The sequence below is a fragment of the Eschscholzia californica genome, unplaced genomic scaffold (assembly GCF_041429995.1).
Source record: "Eschscholzia californica isolate CP2 unplaced genomic scaffold, dmEscCali1.0.p SCAF_2, whole genome shotgun sequence".
Classification (NCBI taxonomy): Eukaryota; Viridiplantae; Streptophyta; class Magnoliopsida; order Ranunculales; family Papaveraceae; genus Eschscholzia; species Eschscholzia californica.
Genome location: NW_028238309.1, coordinates 655,321 through 669,253, shown reverse-complemented (window position 1 = coordinate 669,253; position 13,933 = coordinate 655,321). Strand labels below are relative to the sequence as shown.

The 13,933-nt window shown below is 37.5% G+C and overlaps 3 protein-coding genes across 6 annotated transcripts; all 3 read left to right on the top strand.

Moving 5' to 3' along the window:
* The first annotated feature begins 814 nt into the window (after window positions 1–814).
* MHX (magnesium/proton exchanger) lies at window positions 815–7,327 on the top strand. Of its 2 annotated transcripts, none has more exons than XM_086660171.1 (9): window positions 815–1,154; window positions 3,855–4,343; window positions 4,428–4,603; window positions 5,171–5,289; window positions 5,393–5,541; window positions 5,722–5,852; window positions 5,984–6,203; window positions 6,289–6,418; window positions 6,950–7,327. In XM_086660171.1, exons 2-9 carry the CDS (start codon window positions 3,947–3,949, stop codon window positions 7,245–7,247), a joined length of 1,620 nt encoding a protein of 539 aa, XP_086516297.1. In that variant the 5' UTR covers window positions 815–1,154; window positions 3,855–3,946; the 3' UTR covers window positions 7,248–7,327. The 2 variants fall into 2 exon arrangements, with proteins under 2 accessions (XP_086516297.1, XP_086516296.1); XM_086660170.1 differs by lacking the exon at window positions 815–1,154 and adding an exon at window positions 3,116–3,413.
* Window positions 7,328–8,057: 730 nt separating this feature from the next.
* Window positions 8,058–10,028, top strand: LOC147554951 (Dormancy/auxin associated family protein). Of its 2 annotated transcripts, none has more exons than XM_086660056.1 (3): window positions 8,058–8,255; window positions 8,392–8,568; window positions 9,477–10,028. In XM_086660056.1, the coding sequence occupies exons 1-3, from the start codon at window positions 8,141–8,143 to the stop codon at window positions 9,608–9,610; spliced, it is 426 nt and encodes a 141-aa protein (XP_086516182.1). In that variant the 5' UTR covers window positions 8,058–8,140; the 3' UTR covers window positions 9,611–10,028. The 2 variants fall into 2 exon arrangements, with proteins under 2 accessions (XP_086516182.1, XP_086516183.1); XM_086660057.1 differs by having other exon boundaries at window positions 8,060–8,255; window positions 9,502–10,028.
* Window positions 10,029–11,416: 1,388 nt separating this feature from the next.
* LOC147554950 (folate-binding protein 1-like) lies at window positions 11,417–13,852 on the top strand. Of its 2 annotated transcripts, none has more exons than XM_086660048.1 (3): window positions 11,417–11,690; window positions 12,969–13,327; window positions 13,420–13,852. In XM_086660048.1, the coding sequence occupies exons 1-3, from the start codon at window positions 11,624–11,626 to the stop codon at window positions 13,789–13,791; spliced, it is 798 nt and encodes a 265-aa protein (XP_086516174.1). In that variant the 5' UTR covers window positions 11,417–11,623; the 3' UTR covers window positions 13,792–13,852. The 2 variants fall into 2 exon arrangements, with proteins under 2 accessions (XP_086516174.1, XP_086516173.1); XM_086660047.1 differs by having other exon boundaries at window positions 11,417–11,696.
* The last annotated feature ends 81 nt before the right edge of the window (window positions 13,853–13,933 follow it).

The following is a 13,933-nucleotide window of genomic DNA, read 5'->3' as shown; positions in this document are numbered from 1 at the left end:
ATCATAGACATACTCTAGACAGAAATCTTAAGTGGGTTGCGGAGATTCTGCAGTTTAGATATCAGAATCACCGAAAGCACCACATAGAATTTCTGTCTTGAGTCAGTCTGGTTTTTCTTGTTCTCTAACATTTTTCATCATCTTATACCTTCCCATTTTAATTACTTTATTTAGTTTTAGTGAATAGTCTTTTATAATCTTAGTCTACTTCTATGTGCATTGAACTGTTGAACTTTTACAAGATGTACTTGTTTAACGAAGTAACGAACAAAGAAGTTGTCATTCAACTATTAATTACTTACATACTTATCTCGTGATACATATAATTTTTTAGTATTGTTGATCATGTACTGGGGGAGTTATTTTCTCTCTGTCTCTCTTTGTCTCTCTCTCTCTCTCTCGTATGAAACACCTCTACAGACAATACGATTAACATCATCCCAATTCCCACATTGCATGGATATGACAAATTTTAATGTATCCAAGCCCTTGGACATCCTTTTCTCGTACATGCCTGTTTTTGAGGAGAGTTAGGCCCAAATTGCTCTAATGAATACATGTTAATAAGGTGTTTACTTCGTTTTTGTTCACAATCTGTTCGTTCATTCGATTTGGATAAAGTTTTGGTCTTCTATCGTCTCATGCATTTTACATGAGTTTTTATGACTTGTCTACTTTTCCACGATTTTATATTTTGATTATTGGGTTGTTGATATTCAGGTACTTGAAGTACTTGAAGAAGCACAACGTTCGTGATTGGCTCAGAGATTTTGCTGCAAACAAAGACAAGAATGTCTACGAACTCCGATACTTCAACATCGCAGATAACGAGGGTGAGGAGGAAGATTAAGAATCTGCTTCTCATTATATTCGGTCTGCTCTTTTTTGTTTTGTTCTGTTGATTTGAATTTCTTTTTAGGATATGATCAGATCGATTTTAATGTTATCTTAAAATTTTGTGGAGCACAATTGAGAACCTTTTCCTTATAATGGAGTTTGATTTGGTAGTAAGATATGTTAGCTGCTCTTTCATGAAAAGTTAGAAATTAGGGTTCAGGTTTGGAAGTTAAAATTTGTTCCACTATTATGTTCCCACATGGGCAAGGTGCTTGCTCTTGCCATGCTAGTCATTGCCCATGGCGTGCTGATTCAAGGTATAGTTGGTGGCAGAGCCAAGATAACATGACACTGTTTATTTTGAAACTTGGCCCGAGAAGGATGAAGTTTCGTTGTTGGCTAATGCTTTACGAGCTCACCTGAAAAGCCCTGACACCTACCATGTTAGGACGTTATCACAACCACCAAACAATGTCGTGATATCACAACCACCACAGTATGCAACCGTAGAGTAAGACGCTCTCTGCCTCTCCAAACAATGTGGGACTATCACGAGGGTTGGTGGGAATATCACGAGAGTTGGTCACCACAATATGCAACCGTAGAGTATGCAACCGTAGTGTAGGTTGGTCACCACATTATCCAACCGTAGAGTAGGACGATATCCAAACAATGCGAGACTATCATGAGGGTTGGTCCTGTGAGGTTTTAAAGGCGCCCATCGTGAAGTTTATCGACACCTCATGGTTACTGGTGCCCCCCAGGTTCCAGAAAATGGTTGAAAGTGCCCTCTCAAAATAGACATTCTGCATTTGGTTATAAAGTCGGCTCAAGTCTACCGATCTCATAGGCCATAAAGTCCGAGGGCTATTGAATACAATTCAAATTGGTAATCTTGAGCCGGATTTTTTTTTATCAATTTCGGCTGGATCGAAACCACCGATTTGGGGCGCCTCTAAATATTCCCAATGTACCGAAACCAAGTCAAAGTAAGTGCGTGGGACGTCAATACACACATTTTTTTTGTTGAACTTTCAATACACACATAGGAGGCGTCTTTAAAACTTCTCTTTACCTTTCCGCATATTCCCAATATGAAGTATTAGAGATATTTTTCAGGAAGGAAAAAAGAAAAGGCCACCGTTTTGGGGAAAGCATAAAAGTTTCTGGGGAAGACGGTGGAAAATCAAAATAACTTAAACCAAACGCGCCTTATAAGTCGCCGCCAAAAAATTGTCGGCTGGATGTTGCCAGCGACCGCCGACAACTTCATCATCTTCTATCTCTCTTTCTCTTCTGTCTCTCTCTCTCTTCTGTTTCTCTATCTTCTCTCCTTTCTCTCTCTAAATTCCAGCGAAGGGATTACCTTCGCCGGAACCTTCGCCTAGATGGGACTCTAGATCCAGGCGAAACTCTGGTTTTCCCCAAAAATAAAGGTTTGTTCGATTAAGAAAGGATCAGGTTAGATTGAAGCTTGACTGGTCTACTGATTCTTTCTTCACCTCTACAACTTCCAATCTTAATTCCAGGTACCCATTTCCACCTTCCCCTTTTTCTTTCTTCACATACTAGATTCTACCATTTCATCATTGTAGATATCATTTATCAATTCCTAGAACTCTTGATTGATTTCTCTTTCATTATTTTAACTCTTTTAATTCCTACTTTGATGTTTAACCTATTAATATAATCTGGATCAGATTTGGGGATCTCTCTGGTTGCATTTGACAATTAACAATTGAAAATTTATCATTTATTCCGTATCTTGTTTACCCACAATTAGATAACCTTGTTTTTGCCAAATATTGATCAACCTGATGATAAACATCAATGGGTAGTTTAACAAATCATATTAGGTCAATGTGATATCAGTTTTTATACTACAATAAACTGATCAGAATTTTTGATGAACAAACAGAGCGGATGTTGTGATAGTGGTGATACAGGAGCTTACTATTCTTGCATGAAAGTCATGAAGCAAATTCGATTCGAGAAGAAAAAGAAACGAAGATTAATGCTTCTTCCTTATTTTGCTCGAGCATAACAAATATGTTAACATGGATAATGGAAGAGAGTTTTAGTGAGTCGGCCGGAAATAGTGTTGGAGTGTCGCCGGAGGTTATGGTCGCCGGAATTCATGGTGAAGGGAAGAGGAAGGAAGAAGAAATTTTTTTTTTTTTTTTTTTCCAAAACTTGTTTGGAAGAAACAAAAGAAAGTTATTTCCACCCAAAACAATGTACCCTCGGAAAATTTTCTTATTTTCCCGAAACATCGACCAAAGAAAAAGAGCCCGAAATTTCTTAGACATGATATAAAATACAATATTTCATCAAAAAAAAAATAAATATAAAATATAATAAACACGAGATCCCCATTATTGTTGGATTAATCAATCAATCAATCAAGAGACCCATGGTTTCTTGTCTAGTCTGGTCTATTATATAAAAATCTTCAAAACGGTGCTTTCATGTTTTCCTCGTTCTCCTAATTTCCTGCTCCTATATCACACGCTTATTCTGACCCTCTCTCTAGATTTTCTCTCTCTCTAAAATATGAGAATCCCACTACTCCGGAGGTATGTGTTCATAACAAATTCTTCTACTCTTTTATTTCTCTGTTTCTTTCTTTATTTTGACTAATGTTTGTCAATTGACCTCATTCTTGGATCCCCATTTCAGCAAATCATCTTAATATCAGACTTTGGGTACAAAAATCTCATGTGGGTTGCCGTGATTCTCAGATTAGTTATCAGAATCATCGAAAACACTGCATAGGATTTCTGCCCTGAGTCTGTCTGGTTTTTCCTGTTCCCTATCATTTTTCATCATCTTATACCTTCCCAATTTAGTTACCTTATTTAGTTTTAGTTTGGGTAATTATGTTTTTCAAGACTACTAAATGACTCTATCTTCTCTGTTTTAGGGTTTATTGATGAACGGATTTCATATTATAACCCAAGTTCACTTATATTAACACATGATTGATTAGCTTAACAAAAATTTCTCCTTTGTTTCAGTTGAATCAATTGTTCCTGCAAGGATTTTCGACATCTCTCATCTATGATTCTATGAATGAACCTTGAATATTAGTTTTGACATTTTAAAAAAGATGGGTTTCATTCATAACTTCATAGTTGAGAGAAAAGTAGGGTTTTATACTAATGTACCAGAAAGTGAAAAATGTGAATTGTATTTGCTTTTTCGTGGTGAAACTTCGCTTGGAAATGGTTTACGGGCGTTTTTGTATCTTGTTGGCCTTGCTTATTGTTTCTTCGGGTTATCGACTATCACTGGTCGATTCTTTCGGTCAATGGAGAATGTTGTTAAGCAAACAAGAAAGGTAATAGAGATAAATCCCGTAACGAACGAACAAGTAGTTAGACATGAAAAGGTATGGAACTACACAATTGCAGATATAACTCTACTAGCTTTCGGAACAAGCTTCCCACAGATCTCTTTAGCCACCATTGATGCTATTCGAAACCTGGGTCAAAAATATGCTGGAGGTTTGTTTCTAACTTTCTCTTTCTCTTCACTTTTGATACATTAAATTTTGACGTAAACAATTTGATTAATATTCTTATGTATAGGTTTGGGTCCTGGGACACTAGTTGGTTCAGCAGCATTCGACCTATTTCCTATTCATGCAGTTTGTGTAGTAGTTCCAAAAGCAGGAGAACTAAAAAAGATATCAGATTTAGGTGTTTGGTTGGTCGAGCTCTTTTGGTCGTTTTGGGCTTATGTTTGGCTCTATATCATCTTAGAGGTATTCTATATGCGATAAATTTTGCTTCAATTCCAATAGCCAATACCACTTATTTCCCTATACCATAAATCATAAATCCTTCAAACGACTTCTCTGTTAGCATTATCCCACATCGCCTAGGAATTAGAATTTGTTTGCGAAGTAGATAAATCTTGGGCCTTGAGCAATCCTTTCATGCAAGCGGGTTTTCAGGGAGAGTTAGCCAAATGGGCTCTAACATGGTACTAGAGCTAGTGTCTCAGGGATAGGTCGGAACTTAGTAACCTTAGCGGTGCGTGAGGGAGGAGCACCAAGTGGCTCCAGCCTTGGCTTGAGGCGAGGTATTAGCATTATTCCACATCACCTGGGAATTAGGATTGCAAAGTAGATAAGCCTTGGACTGGAGTTCCTCGACAGTCACACTCGCCTCCATGCAGGGCTAAGGTTACTAAGTCTCGATTCGTCCATGTGACACTAGCTCTGCTACCAATGTTAGAGCGCACTGGGCTTTAACATTCTCATCAGTTTGTGCAACATTTTTCGTACAGTAGCATTTTTGTTATTTTGAGTAAGAACTTTGCGTTGTAGGTATGGACTCCAAATGTGATTACTCTTTGGGAGGCCTTATTGACAGTGCTGCAATTTGGATTATTACTACTACATGCATATGCTCAAGATAAAAGTTGGCCTTATCTATCGATTCCGTTGTATGTTACTTGTTGCAAATTCAGATCTTTATGTCCGATTCAACAAATTAGTTTAGTCGATACTTTTGCATAAAGTTAATTCTGTGCTTTTGATTGGACATAGAACAAAATCGGAGAGACCAGAAGATTGGGTTCCAGAAGAAGTTCATACGGATGATAACGATGATTACTACGAGGACCCTGAGATATTTCAAGTTGGTGAAGAAGAAGGAGATAATATTGTTGATATCTTTTCTGTGCATTCAAAAAAGGGTATAGTTTTCGTAACCTTTGTCCGAGATGTAACTGTATAATTTGGTGGGCGTGGCTACCCACCAAAGAACCAAGTTCAAATTTGTTTTGTTTTCAAATTCTTTTGTTTCAAGGCTTCATTTTTAGCTTCAAATTGAATTTTCTTGTGCTATAACTTACTTTGGTTATGTTTTTCTACAGATCACATCTATAAGAACATCCCTACTGCTGATACAGCTGAACCATCGAACGAAAATCGTCACAAGAAATTTATGTTAGATGATTCAAGTGTGCTCTCAGTTTGGAAACAACAATTCCTTGATGCTCTCTTGGTATTTTAATTTAGAACCCCTATATATGTTTTCTAAGACTTGAAATCACCGTGTGAGTAGTTGAAATTTCTTTGGGTTCCCGAAAAACTTAATGGGCTTCTCGCTTATACTTTTACTTATCCTTGTAACAGTTGGAGACTAAGGTGTCCAAGAAATCGAATACTAATATATATCTACGCCTAGCGAAAATTTCGTGGAAATTAATCTTTTTGCCATGGAGAGTTCTATTCGCTTTTGTACCTCCTTATCATATAGCTCATGGTTGGATTGCTTTCATCTGCTCTCTCACTTTCATTAGTGCAGTAGCATATATCGTTACCAAACTTACAGATTTGATCAGCTGTGTTACAGGTTTTTCTCATCAAAAACATGATGGCTTAAGTTAAAGTTTAAATTATAAATCTGCAATTTTTTTCTTATAGTTTGATTCTCGCAGGAATAAATGGTTATGTTATAGCATTCACAGCACTGGCAGCCGGAACTTCATGGCCAGATTTAGTTGCAAGTAAGATTGCTGCCGAACGCCAAATGACAGCAGATTCTGCTATTGCAAACATTACGTGCAGGTTTCCTTCTTTCTATTATGTTCTTTTCTTTATTGGTGTATGTTTTCTATCATTGAATTTGACTCCCTTGAATCTCACTTGTCTGGATCTGAGTCGTCTGAGTCTGACTTGTTTTAGTCCGAAGCACATAGTCATTTTTGGTTATTGAAGACAAAAGGCTTTTAAATTGGACATGTTTTATGTCTGACTCAAATAGACTCAGAACCTGCTGGAGTAAGTCATTCGGACGAATCAGGAGCACGAGTCAAATAAAAAAGAACATTTCAAAATATGACTGGAGTCAATTCATGTAAATCACTAAGCTTTAGCAGTTATCGATGTTATCCCCGCTTTTGACACTCAGAGCCATGCTCAATGCGTATGGAACTGGGGTTGGTTCGTGGCGAAGGTTTCTTGAGCCCTCTTAGAAGGCCTCGACACTTACTAAACTTGAGCACGCACCTATAATCCGCACCTCATACCCTCATCTAAGTGACTTCAGACTATCACAATTCAGATCTTAATAATGGGATTGTGTAATTTGTTTTTCAGTAACTCGGTAAATATTTACATCGGAATAGGAATCCCCTGGCTTATTGACACAGCATACAACTTCATCGCGTATAGGGAGCCATTGTATATAGAGAATGCAGCAGGGCTAAGCTTCTCTCTCTTCATCTTCTTTTTGACTTCCATTGCTTGTATATTAGTACTGGTGTTAAGGCGTCTGACACTGGGCGCTGAGCTTGGAGGGCCGAGGTTGTGGGCATGGGCGACCAGTGCTTACTTCATGTTGTTGTGGATTATTTTTGTTGTTCTGTCTTCCCTCAAAGTATCCGACATTATTTAACTCTCTCTGTACCTGAGAAGAGTTTGGTTTCAAGTCTTGTAATTTTTTATATTCTTAATGGGAATGGAATATTTAGAACATTAGAAAGCATTTTGACATTCCAATGAGCATTTTGAAACTGAGGGTGCCTGTAGCCATATTGATCTTTTGGGTGCCTACTGAACTAGCTTCCTTATCATATTCCAATCCCATGTGCTTATAGAATAATATTTGTGTAGGCAAATGGGTTCTTGCTCTAGTGGTTAAAGCTCGATCAGAAAATCACTTACTCAGAACGTTCTGAATTTCGTGTGATTTTATGATGGACAAAATTTCTATCAAAATTTTGAGAGTAAAACACAAATGATCTTCAAAACTAGTAAGGTTTTGCGATAGCAAACATTTTACTTTTATACCGAATGCACCGTCTCGCATGAAGCACAAAAGAAAAATCGGTACAATTTTAAATTTCATAGACAATTGAATTCTTCCTTATGAGTTAAAATTCTCAATGGCATAGCTCTATAGAAGTAAAAGTACCTTGATAACTCTCACAAAGTCGTCTAGGGGCAGATACTAAGATTTCACTAAAAGTGAAGGGTAATTTCGTACAAAAGCGCACCTCGAATATCAAACCCATCACGTGACCAACCGCTTAAAGAACACCACGTGTCACGTGAACTACCTACTCAAACTCTTCCCCATGCCATGTCGTCCTTATCTTAATACGTGGATGCAATCTACGGGCCACGGTGTACTCCTTTAAATCTACGGTCCAGATTAATCCAAAACTTGTTCGACATTTAACGCCGAATTCACTTGTTAAATACCCCCATTTCCAACACCAATTTCTTCCTTCTTTTGTGGGGAAATTTCTTTCATTCTCTTTCTTTTTTGCTAACTTTTAAGTCATCATGGGCCTTCTTGACCAACTTTGGGATGATACTCTCGCCGGACCACGACCGGATTCCGGCCTTGGCAAGCTCCGTAAACACTCTACCTTCAGTTTCCGGTCTAATTCCGGCAAGGGTATGACCTTAAAATTTTTACTAACATAGCAAAAGATATAATAATAATAATTAGTGAAAGGGTTAATCTTAATCTTTAATTTTAATGGGTTTTGATGTGATTTTTTATTTTATTTTTGCTTTTTTCGTGACCGTAGATGTAGTTGAATCAGAGGGAGGGATCGGAAGATCGCACGGTGGAGATTCAACTGATGGAGCAAAGACTGTAACACGTAGTATTATGATCATTAAACCTAAGGGAGATCTAACGGTTGGGAGCGGGTCAACTCCTGCTTCTCCTGCCGGATCTACTCCTCCGGTATCACCATTTTCCGGTGAGTTTTTTCTTATAATTATCTGTTTGTGAAATGACTGATAAGCCCTTGCTTTTTAGTAGGATTAGTACAAAAAAGTCCACATTATTAGGGGTATTTTTGTGTATAGTGGATATGGGATATGAGGACATCAATGTGGGACCAAGATGAGATTATTGGACCATGTGTGTCCATCAGAGTGGGCCAGTGTTTGACAACTTATCCCTCAAATTGGATAATGTGTAACTGTGATATATGATGAGTGATGAGTGCGACCTCACATAAACTAAAAAGCCGGTCGTATGGTATCGTTATTTATCGACAGCAGCTGGTAGCTCAGTTGGTAATGGATCTATTCCACGATACAGAGGTTCCGGATTTGATTTGACGGAAGTTCAAATCTAGGATTATTAAATTTGGATATAAATAAAGTAGTTGGAAAGTTCTCATATTTATCACATCGTATTGAAGTATAAATACTATCATAGTCTATCTCACAAAAAAGAATAAAAAAATAATATCATTATTGAAATTTGGTTCGTCTGACTTAATATAGAAATAAACTAGCCCACGCATGATAGACCGAAAAACTATATGTCACGTAACAAAAGAAAGAATGTGTAATTCAAAAAAATGTCACATGTGACGGGACATGTTTAATAGTAATTTCACAAATAAAAGTGATACTTCAAACAAGGAAGATTATAAGGTTGAAGTGTTCTCTCCTGTTGGAATTGGGTTTTAGTTAGATGTCCACAAATTTAACTAAGATGAATATGTCAAAACAAACAAATACTCTGATTCTAGATTTAAAATATGAAAAATAGTTCATGCTTAGTTCTAATAAGGGGGGAAAAATGAAACAAGTTTGACTATAGGTGTTTGTGTGTGTGTGTGTGTATATATATGTAATAATGAATGGGGGTCAGGTGGATCAAATCGTTTTCGTCGCAGATCAATTTCAGATGCCATGGTCGAGAGCAAGAAAACAACAGCAACAACAACAACAACAACAGGAATGGAAGATGGATCCAGGAGCGGATCTCCTCCTTACAACATGTGAAATGTAGCGATATTCATGCATGAAGATCTACATGATATGGTTCGACGGCTATAAATATAAATGAATCTCAACTCCTATGTCATATTATATATGTGACTATATATATATATATATATATATATATATATATATATATATGAGGAGAAAGGCTTGCTTTTTTGGGTTTGGTTTGGGAGAGAAAATTGTAAGTAGTGTGTGTACAAGTAGAATGCATGTAATAAGTTGTGTTTGTTTTGGTGGAATGAGAGAGAGAGAAAGAGAGAGAGGGAGAGGGAGTAGGAAGGGTGAGTAAGATTAAAGCAAAAAAGTGTAAGATATTTGATGGGAATAGTAGCAAGACAAGTATCTCTATCTGTGGGGTTTATGGATTAGGTGGGTTGGTGGGTAATGTTTTATTATCAATCAATATTATGTTCTATAATCTTCAAGCCTCATTTCTTTCTGTCTCTGTCTATCTCTGTCTCTCTCTCTCCCTCTGTCTTGTTAATTGGATGTTTGTGTAGAGATAAGATTGAAGAAATTAGTGGATCTTGTAAAACATAATCCCCTTTGGAATAGATAACTCAAATCAATGCATGAGTTTACTTTTTTTTTTTTAGTTGAAGGAGCATGAGTTTACTTACTATACCCAAACGAACATAAAGGTTTAACTTTCTTCCAAACACGGCCTCTTCACGGTATTGGTACCCAAGACGCTCGCTTTAGTTGCTTTGTGCTAGGGTTCACACCTCATGAAATAAAGCAAAAAAAAAAATGGATTTAGGGATCAAACTCAAGTATTTTCTAAAAGACATAAATAATGTCTACCGACATATTCTTTTTATTGTTTGATGTCCTTCGTCATTCGAGTAGTTATATGATTTTTAAAGACATACCCATGTTTAATAAGGAAAATCCTTCTTTCACTACGGGAACAACATAATCAAAATATTTAGATTCAATATGAAAAAACAAACAATATTATGTTGTTTAGCATAATGAGCATGTCTATGTAATTGACATAAGAAGACCAAGTACCCAAAACTCAACATAATGAGCATGACTATGTTGTTTAGCTCCCACTTTGAATTACCAAAGTTCAACAAAGAAAAAAGATTCTAAAGAAACAAATGTTATAAGTTTTGGGTACATGTGTAGCTCGATATTATCATCATATTTTATATCAGTGGTGGGTGGGTTTTGCATTTCGCTCTCCCGTGGAATTGTCAATCTAATAATATACCGATAAAATTATGAATTTCCCATTTCGTCCCCTACAAACCGCTGCAAGAGCAGCTTTCTCACCAACAAATGCTGCATCAAAGTTTATTTTGAGTTTATCAAAAGACTGTTCTATGTGCAAAGAAAATGAGGAAGACTTAGATCACATTCCCCGGATATGTAGAGTGGCGAGAGAAACATGGATGAGCTCACCTATTACTATAAGGGTAGAAGGTAATGAAGATATTCAAACACTGATCTGTAGATGGTTAACAAGCAATGAAAAAGAAAATACAATCTCACTTAGAGTATATGTCATGTGGTTTCTATGGAAAGCAAGAAACAAATGTGTTTTTGAAGGTATTGTAATTAGGTATTTAGGTTTCCTAGCTCAAACATAGTTTTCGCGGGCATGCGAGTTATGATGTATGGAGGCACCCCTCAAATAGCAGTTTGGCAACTAGGGTGGAGCAGTCATTGGTTGTAACTTGGTCGAGTCGAAACCAAACCAATCAGTGTCGGTTTGACTAAATTGTCAGTTAAAACCAAACCGATAAAATGGCCAGTCGATTCGGTCGGACTTGGTTCTATTGAGTTTAGGTGACCCTCTAAATTCTTTCCGGACACGTACATTGATCTACCGAGACCTACCGAGACGAGGATTGAGCTGGGACATTGGCTGGGAAAAGGTCAATTTCCTTTTTGCTCACCCCTAGTTGTCTATGTTTATCTGGGGGTTTCCATTATCTTGGAGAGAGAAAGAGAGAGTCAAAAGGATCGATCGATCGATTGAAGATTAGAAAAGAATGATCAATGGGTAGCGGTGCCGGTACCCAGTTGTTGCTTCTCTTTTTAAACCTCCTTGCCTTCACATCCACTGGTACTGGTAATCTCTCTCTCTCTCTCTCTCTCTCTCTCTCTAGATACGATCTGAATAGTAATCAGAGTGAATATTTTGGTTAAGGGTCAATAAAAGTTACATGTTTTGATTTAATCTGCTTGAGTTTGACTATTAGATCACACCCAACCCAAATTTCAGTATCTAGTTTGTTGTTCTTCAAATAAGTCATTCATGGAGGTAGTCAATCTTCATCTTCAATGAGAGCCTTAATAATTATCTCATCCTACTTTATTATCATATCCACTATTTCTAGTCACCTCCAATTTGAATGATTATATGTTAATGTAAACTCTCATAAACACTTATTGTTTACTTGGGTTTGATAAGAATGTTCCATAGAATCTTCAATTACTTGAAACAAGAAGTTTTTTTTTTCCTCGAATTATTCGAATGCGATATCGTAATTGGGGACATAGTGGTTGAATTTGATCATGAGAACGTTGCAAATGCGATATTGTAAATTCCCCTAAGCCTTAGAAGTTATTGGTATTGTCTCGGCTTTTGACACCTAGGCTCAAGCCCCAATGTGTGTGGGGGGTTTCATTACTGGATAAGGCTCTACGAGCCCACCCGAAAGGCCTCGACACTTACTAAGCTTGAGCATGCACATATAACCCAGGCTCTCGACGCTCACTCACAGGATGTGGGACTATCACGAATATCCCAGAGTTGACCCTTTGATATCAGCAAAGTGACACTTTTGTTTCTTTCGACTAGAACACCTTTCCTAGCCTCATGGGGCAGTCTTCTATTCCTCGACGTTTTACTAATAAATATTTTTGGGGTATTCTATTTGAGTTCATAAGAACCACCAAAAATGATTCTATTGGCTTAGTCGACTTAAGCCGCTTGAATATTTCAGTGATACATGTCTGTCGGTGTTCCATTTCGCACTTTATGTACAGTCTCATACTCTTCTCCTTATGGTACTTATTCATTATCAATGTCGCGTGAAACATTAGGCAGAATTAGAGGCATAGTGGTTGAATTCACTCAGAAGGAAGTTTTAAATGCGATATTGTAAACCCCCTAGCCTTAACAGTTACCGATGTTGTCCTCGCTTTTGACACCTAGCCTCAAACCCATTAGGTCCGTACGGGGTTTTATCCCTGGAGAAGAGAGCCCACCTGAAAAGGGCTCAATACTTACTAACGTTGAGTACAGACATATAACCTTGCTATTAAGTTTGAGTGATATTCATTATGTTCTTATTTGAAGTTCAAAATACACCATTCATTTGATCTTCTTCCAATGCAGGCAAACGTAACGGGCGGTGCATTTCCCAGGGTGGTCATTTTCCTCCATTTTCATCCGAAGGAAAGTCTCCTAAAAGGGTAAGCGAGGGACCTAAGGATTTGAGCCTTTGTAGTGTATTCCGTAGACGCACATGTTGTGATGTAACTCAAACGCATCCCGCTTTACTTAGAGTTCAAAGGTTGGCTTCTACAGGTGAAGCCAACGAAGAGTGCTTGCAATTATGGGAACTATTAGAGTGCTCAATATGTGATCCTCGTGTGGGTGTTCGTCGAGGACCTCCTCTTATATGTGCTTCTTTCTGTAATAAGCTCTTTCAGTCTTGTTCTAGTGCATATTTCTCGGAAACTTTGAAAACCCAGGTGAGCTAATAACCTAAGTACATATATATATATAGAGAGAGAGCATGGTTGTGGACATAAAATCGTTGATTAGTTGTTACTTGTGATGGCAGGTATTAACCCCTTGTGGGTTCAACGAAGTCATTTGTGGCAGAGTTTCTAAATGGGCATCTAATGGTACAGAATTCTGCCGACTTGCAGGATATTCTGTTAAATCGGCTGAAGATAACCTTGAAGAGGGTACTGAACCATCTTGTTTTGGTGGAAAAGCTAGTCTAGACTCCCTTGCTGATTCATGGAAGACTTCTCAATCTGGGTTGTTAGATAAACTAATGAACTTTGAACTGTTCAATGATTTGGAGCAGTGGGTAAGAGAAATGTTATTCACTGATAGTGTTTCGTCGGCAGTAGGAAGGATCGTTCTCAACTGGAGATATTTAATTAATCGAATGGAGAAATGGGTTTATAAGATTTTGGTTACTTGATAGTTTTTTACATGTACTTCACATTTTAATTCTATAAACCAGATTTTTTATTTGCGGCTAACCATTGTTATGTCCAATATTTAGCGTGGAAACGATAAGGTTAGAATCCTGGTATCTCCAATACAGAGACACATGTATGTTG

What these genes read in the sequence shown, in the direction of transcription:
- MHX (XM_086660171.1), top strand. Translation starts at nt 3,947, where the DNA reads ATGGGTTTCATTCATAACTTCATAGTTGAGAGAAAAGTAGGGTTTTAT. An exon ending in GGGTCAAAAATATGCTGGAG is followed by an intron (nt 4,344 to 4,427) that starts GTTTGTTTCTAA and finishes TCTTATGTATAG; the next exon opens with GTTTGGGTCCTGGGACACTA. An exon ending in GGCTCTATATCATCTTAGAG is followed by an intron (nt 4,604 to 5,170) that starts GTATTCTATATG and finishes TTTGCGTTGTAG; the next exon opens with GTATGGACTCCAAATGTGAT.
- LOC147554951 (XM_086660056.1), top strand. Translation starts at nt 8,141, where the DNA reads ATGGGCCTTCTTGACCAACTTTGGGATGATACTCTCGCCGGACCACGA. An exon ending in CCGGTCTAATTCCGGCAAGG is followed by an intron (nt 8,256 to 8,391) that starts GTATGACCTTAA and finishes TCGTGACCGTAG; the next exon opens with ATGTAGTTGAATCAGAGGGA. An exon ending in TCCGGTATCACCATTTTCCG is followed by an intron (nt 8,569 to 9,476) that starts GTGAGTTTTTTC and finishes AATGGGGGTCAG; the next exon opens with GTGGATCAAATCGTTTTCGT.
- LOC147554950 (XM_086660047.1), top strand. Translation starts at nt 11,624, where the DNA reads ATGGGTAGCGGTGCCGGTACCCAGTTGTTGCTTCTCTTTTTAAACCTC. An exon ending in CTTCACATCCACTGGTACTG is followed by an intron (nt 11,697 to 12,968) that starts GTAATCTCTCTC and finishes CTTCCAATGCAG; the next exon opens with GCAAACGTAACGGGCGGTGC. An exon ending in CGGAAACTTTGAAAACCCAG is followed by an intron (nt 13,328 to 13,419) that starts GTGAGCTAATAA and finishes TTGTGATGGCAG; the next exon opens with GTATTAACCCCTTGTGGGTT.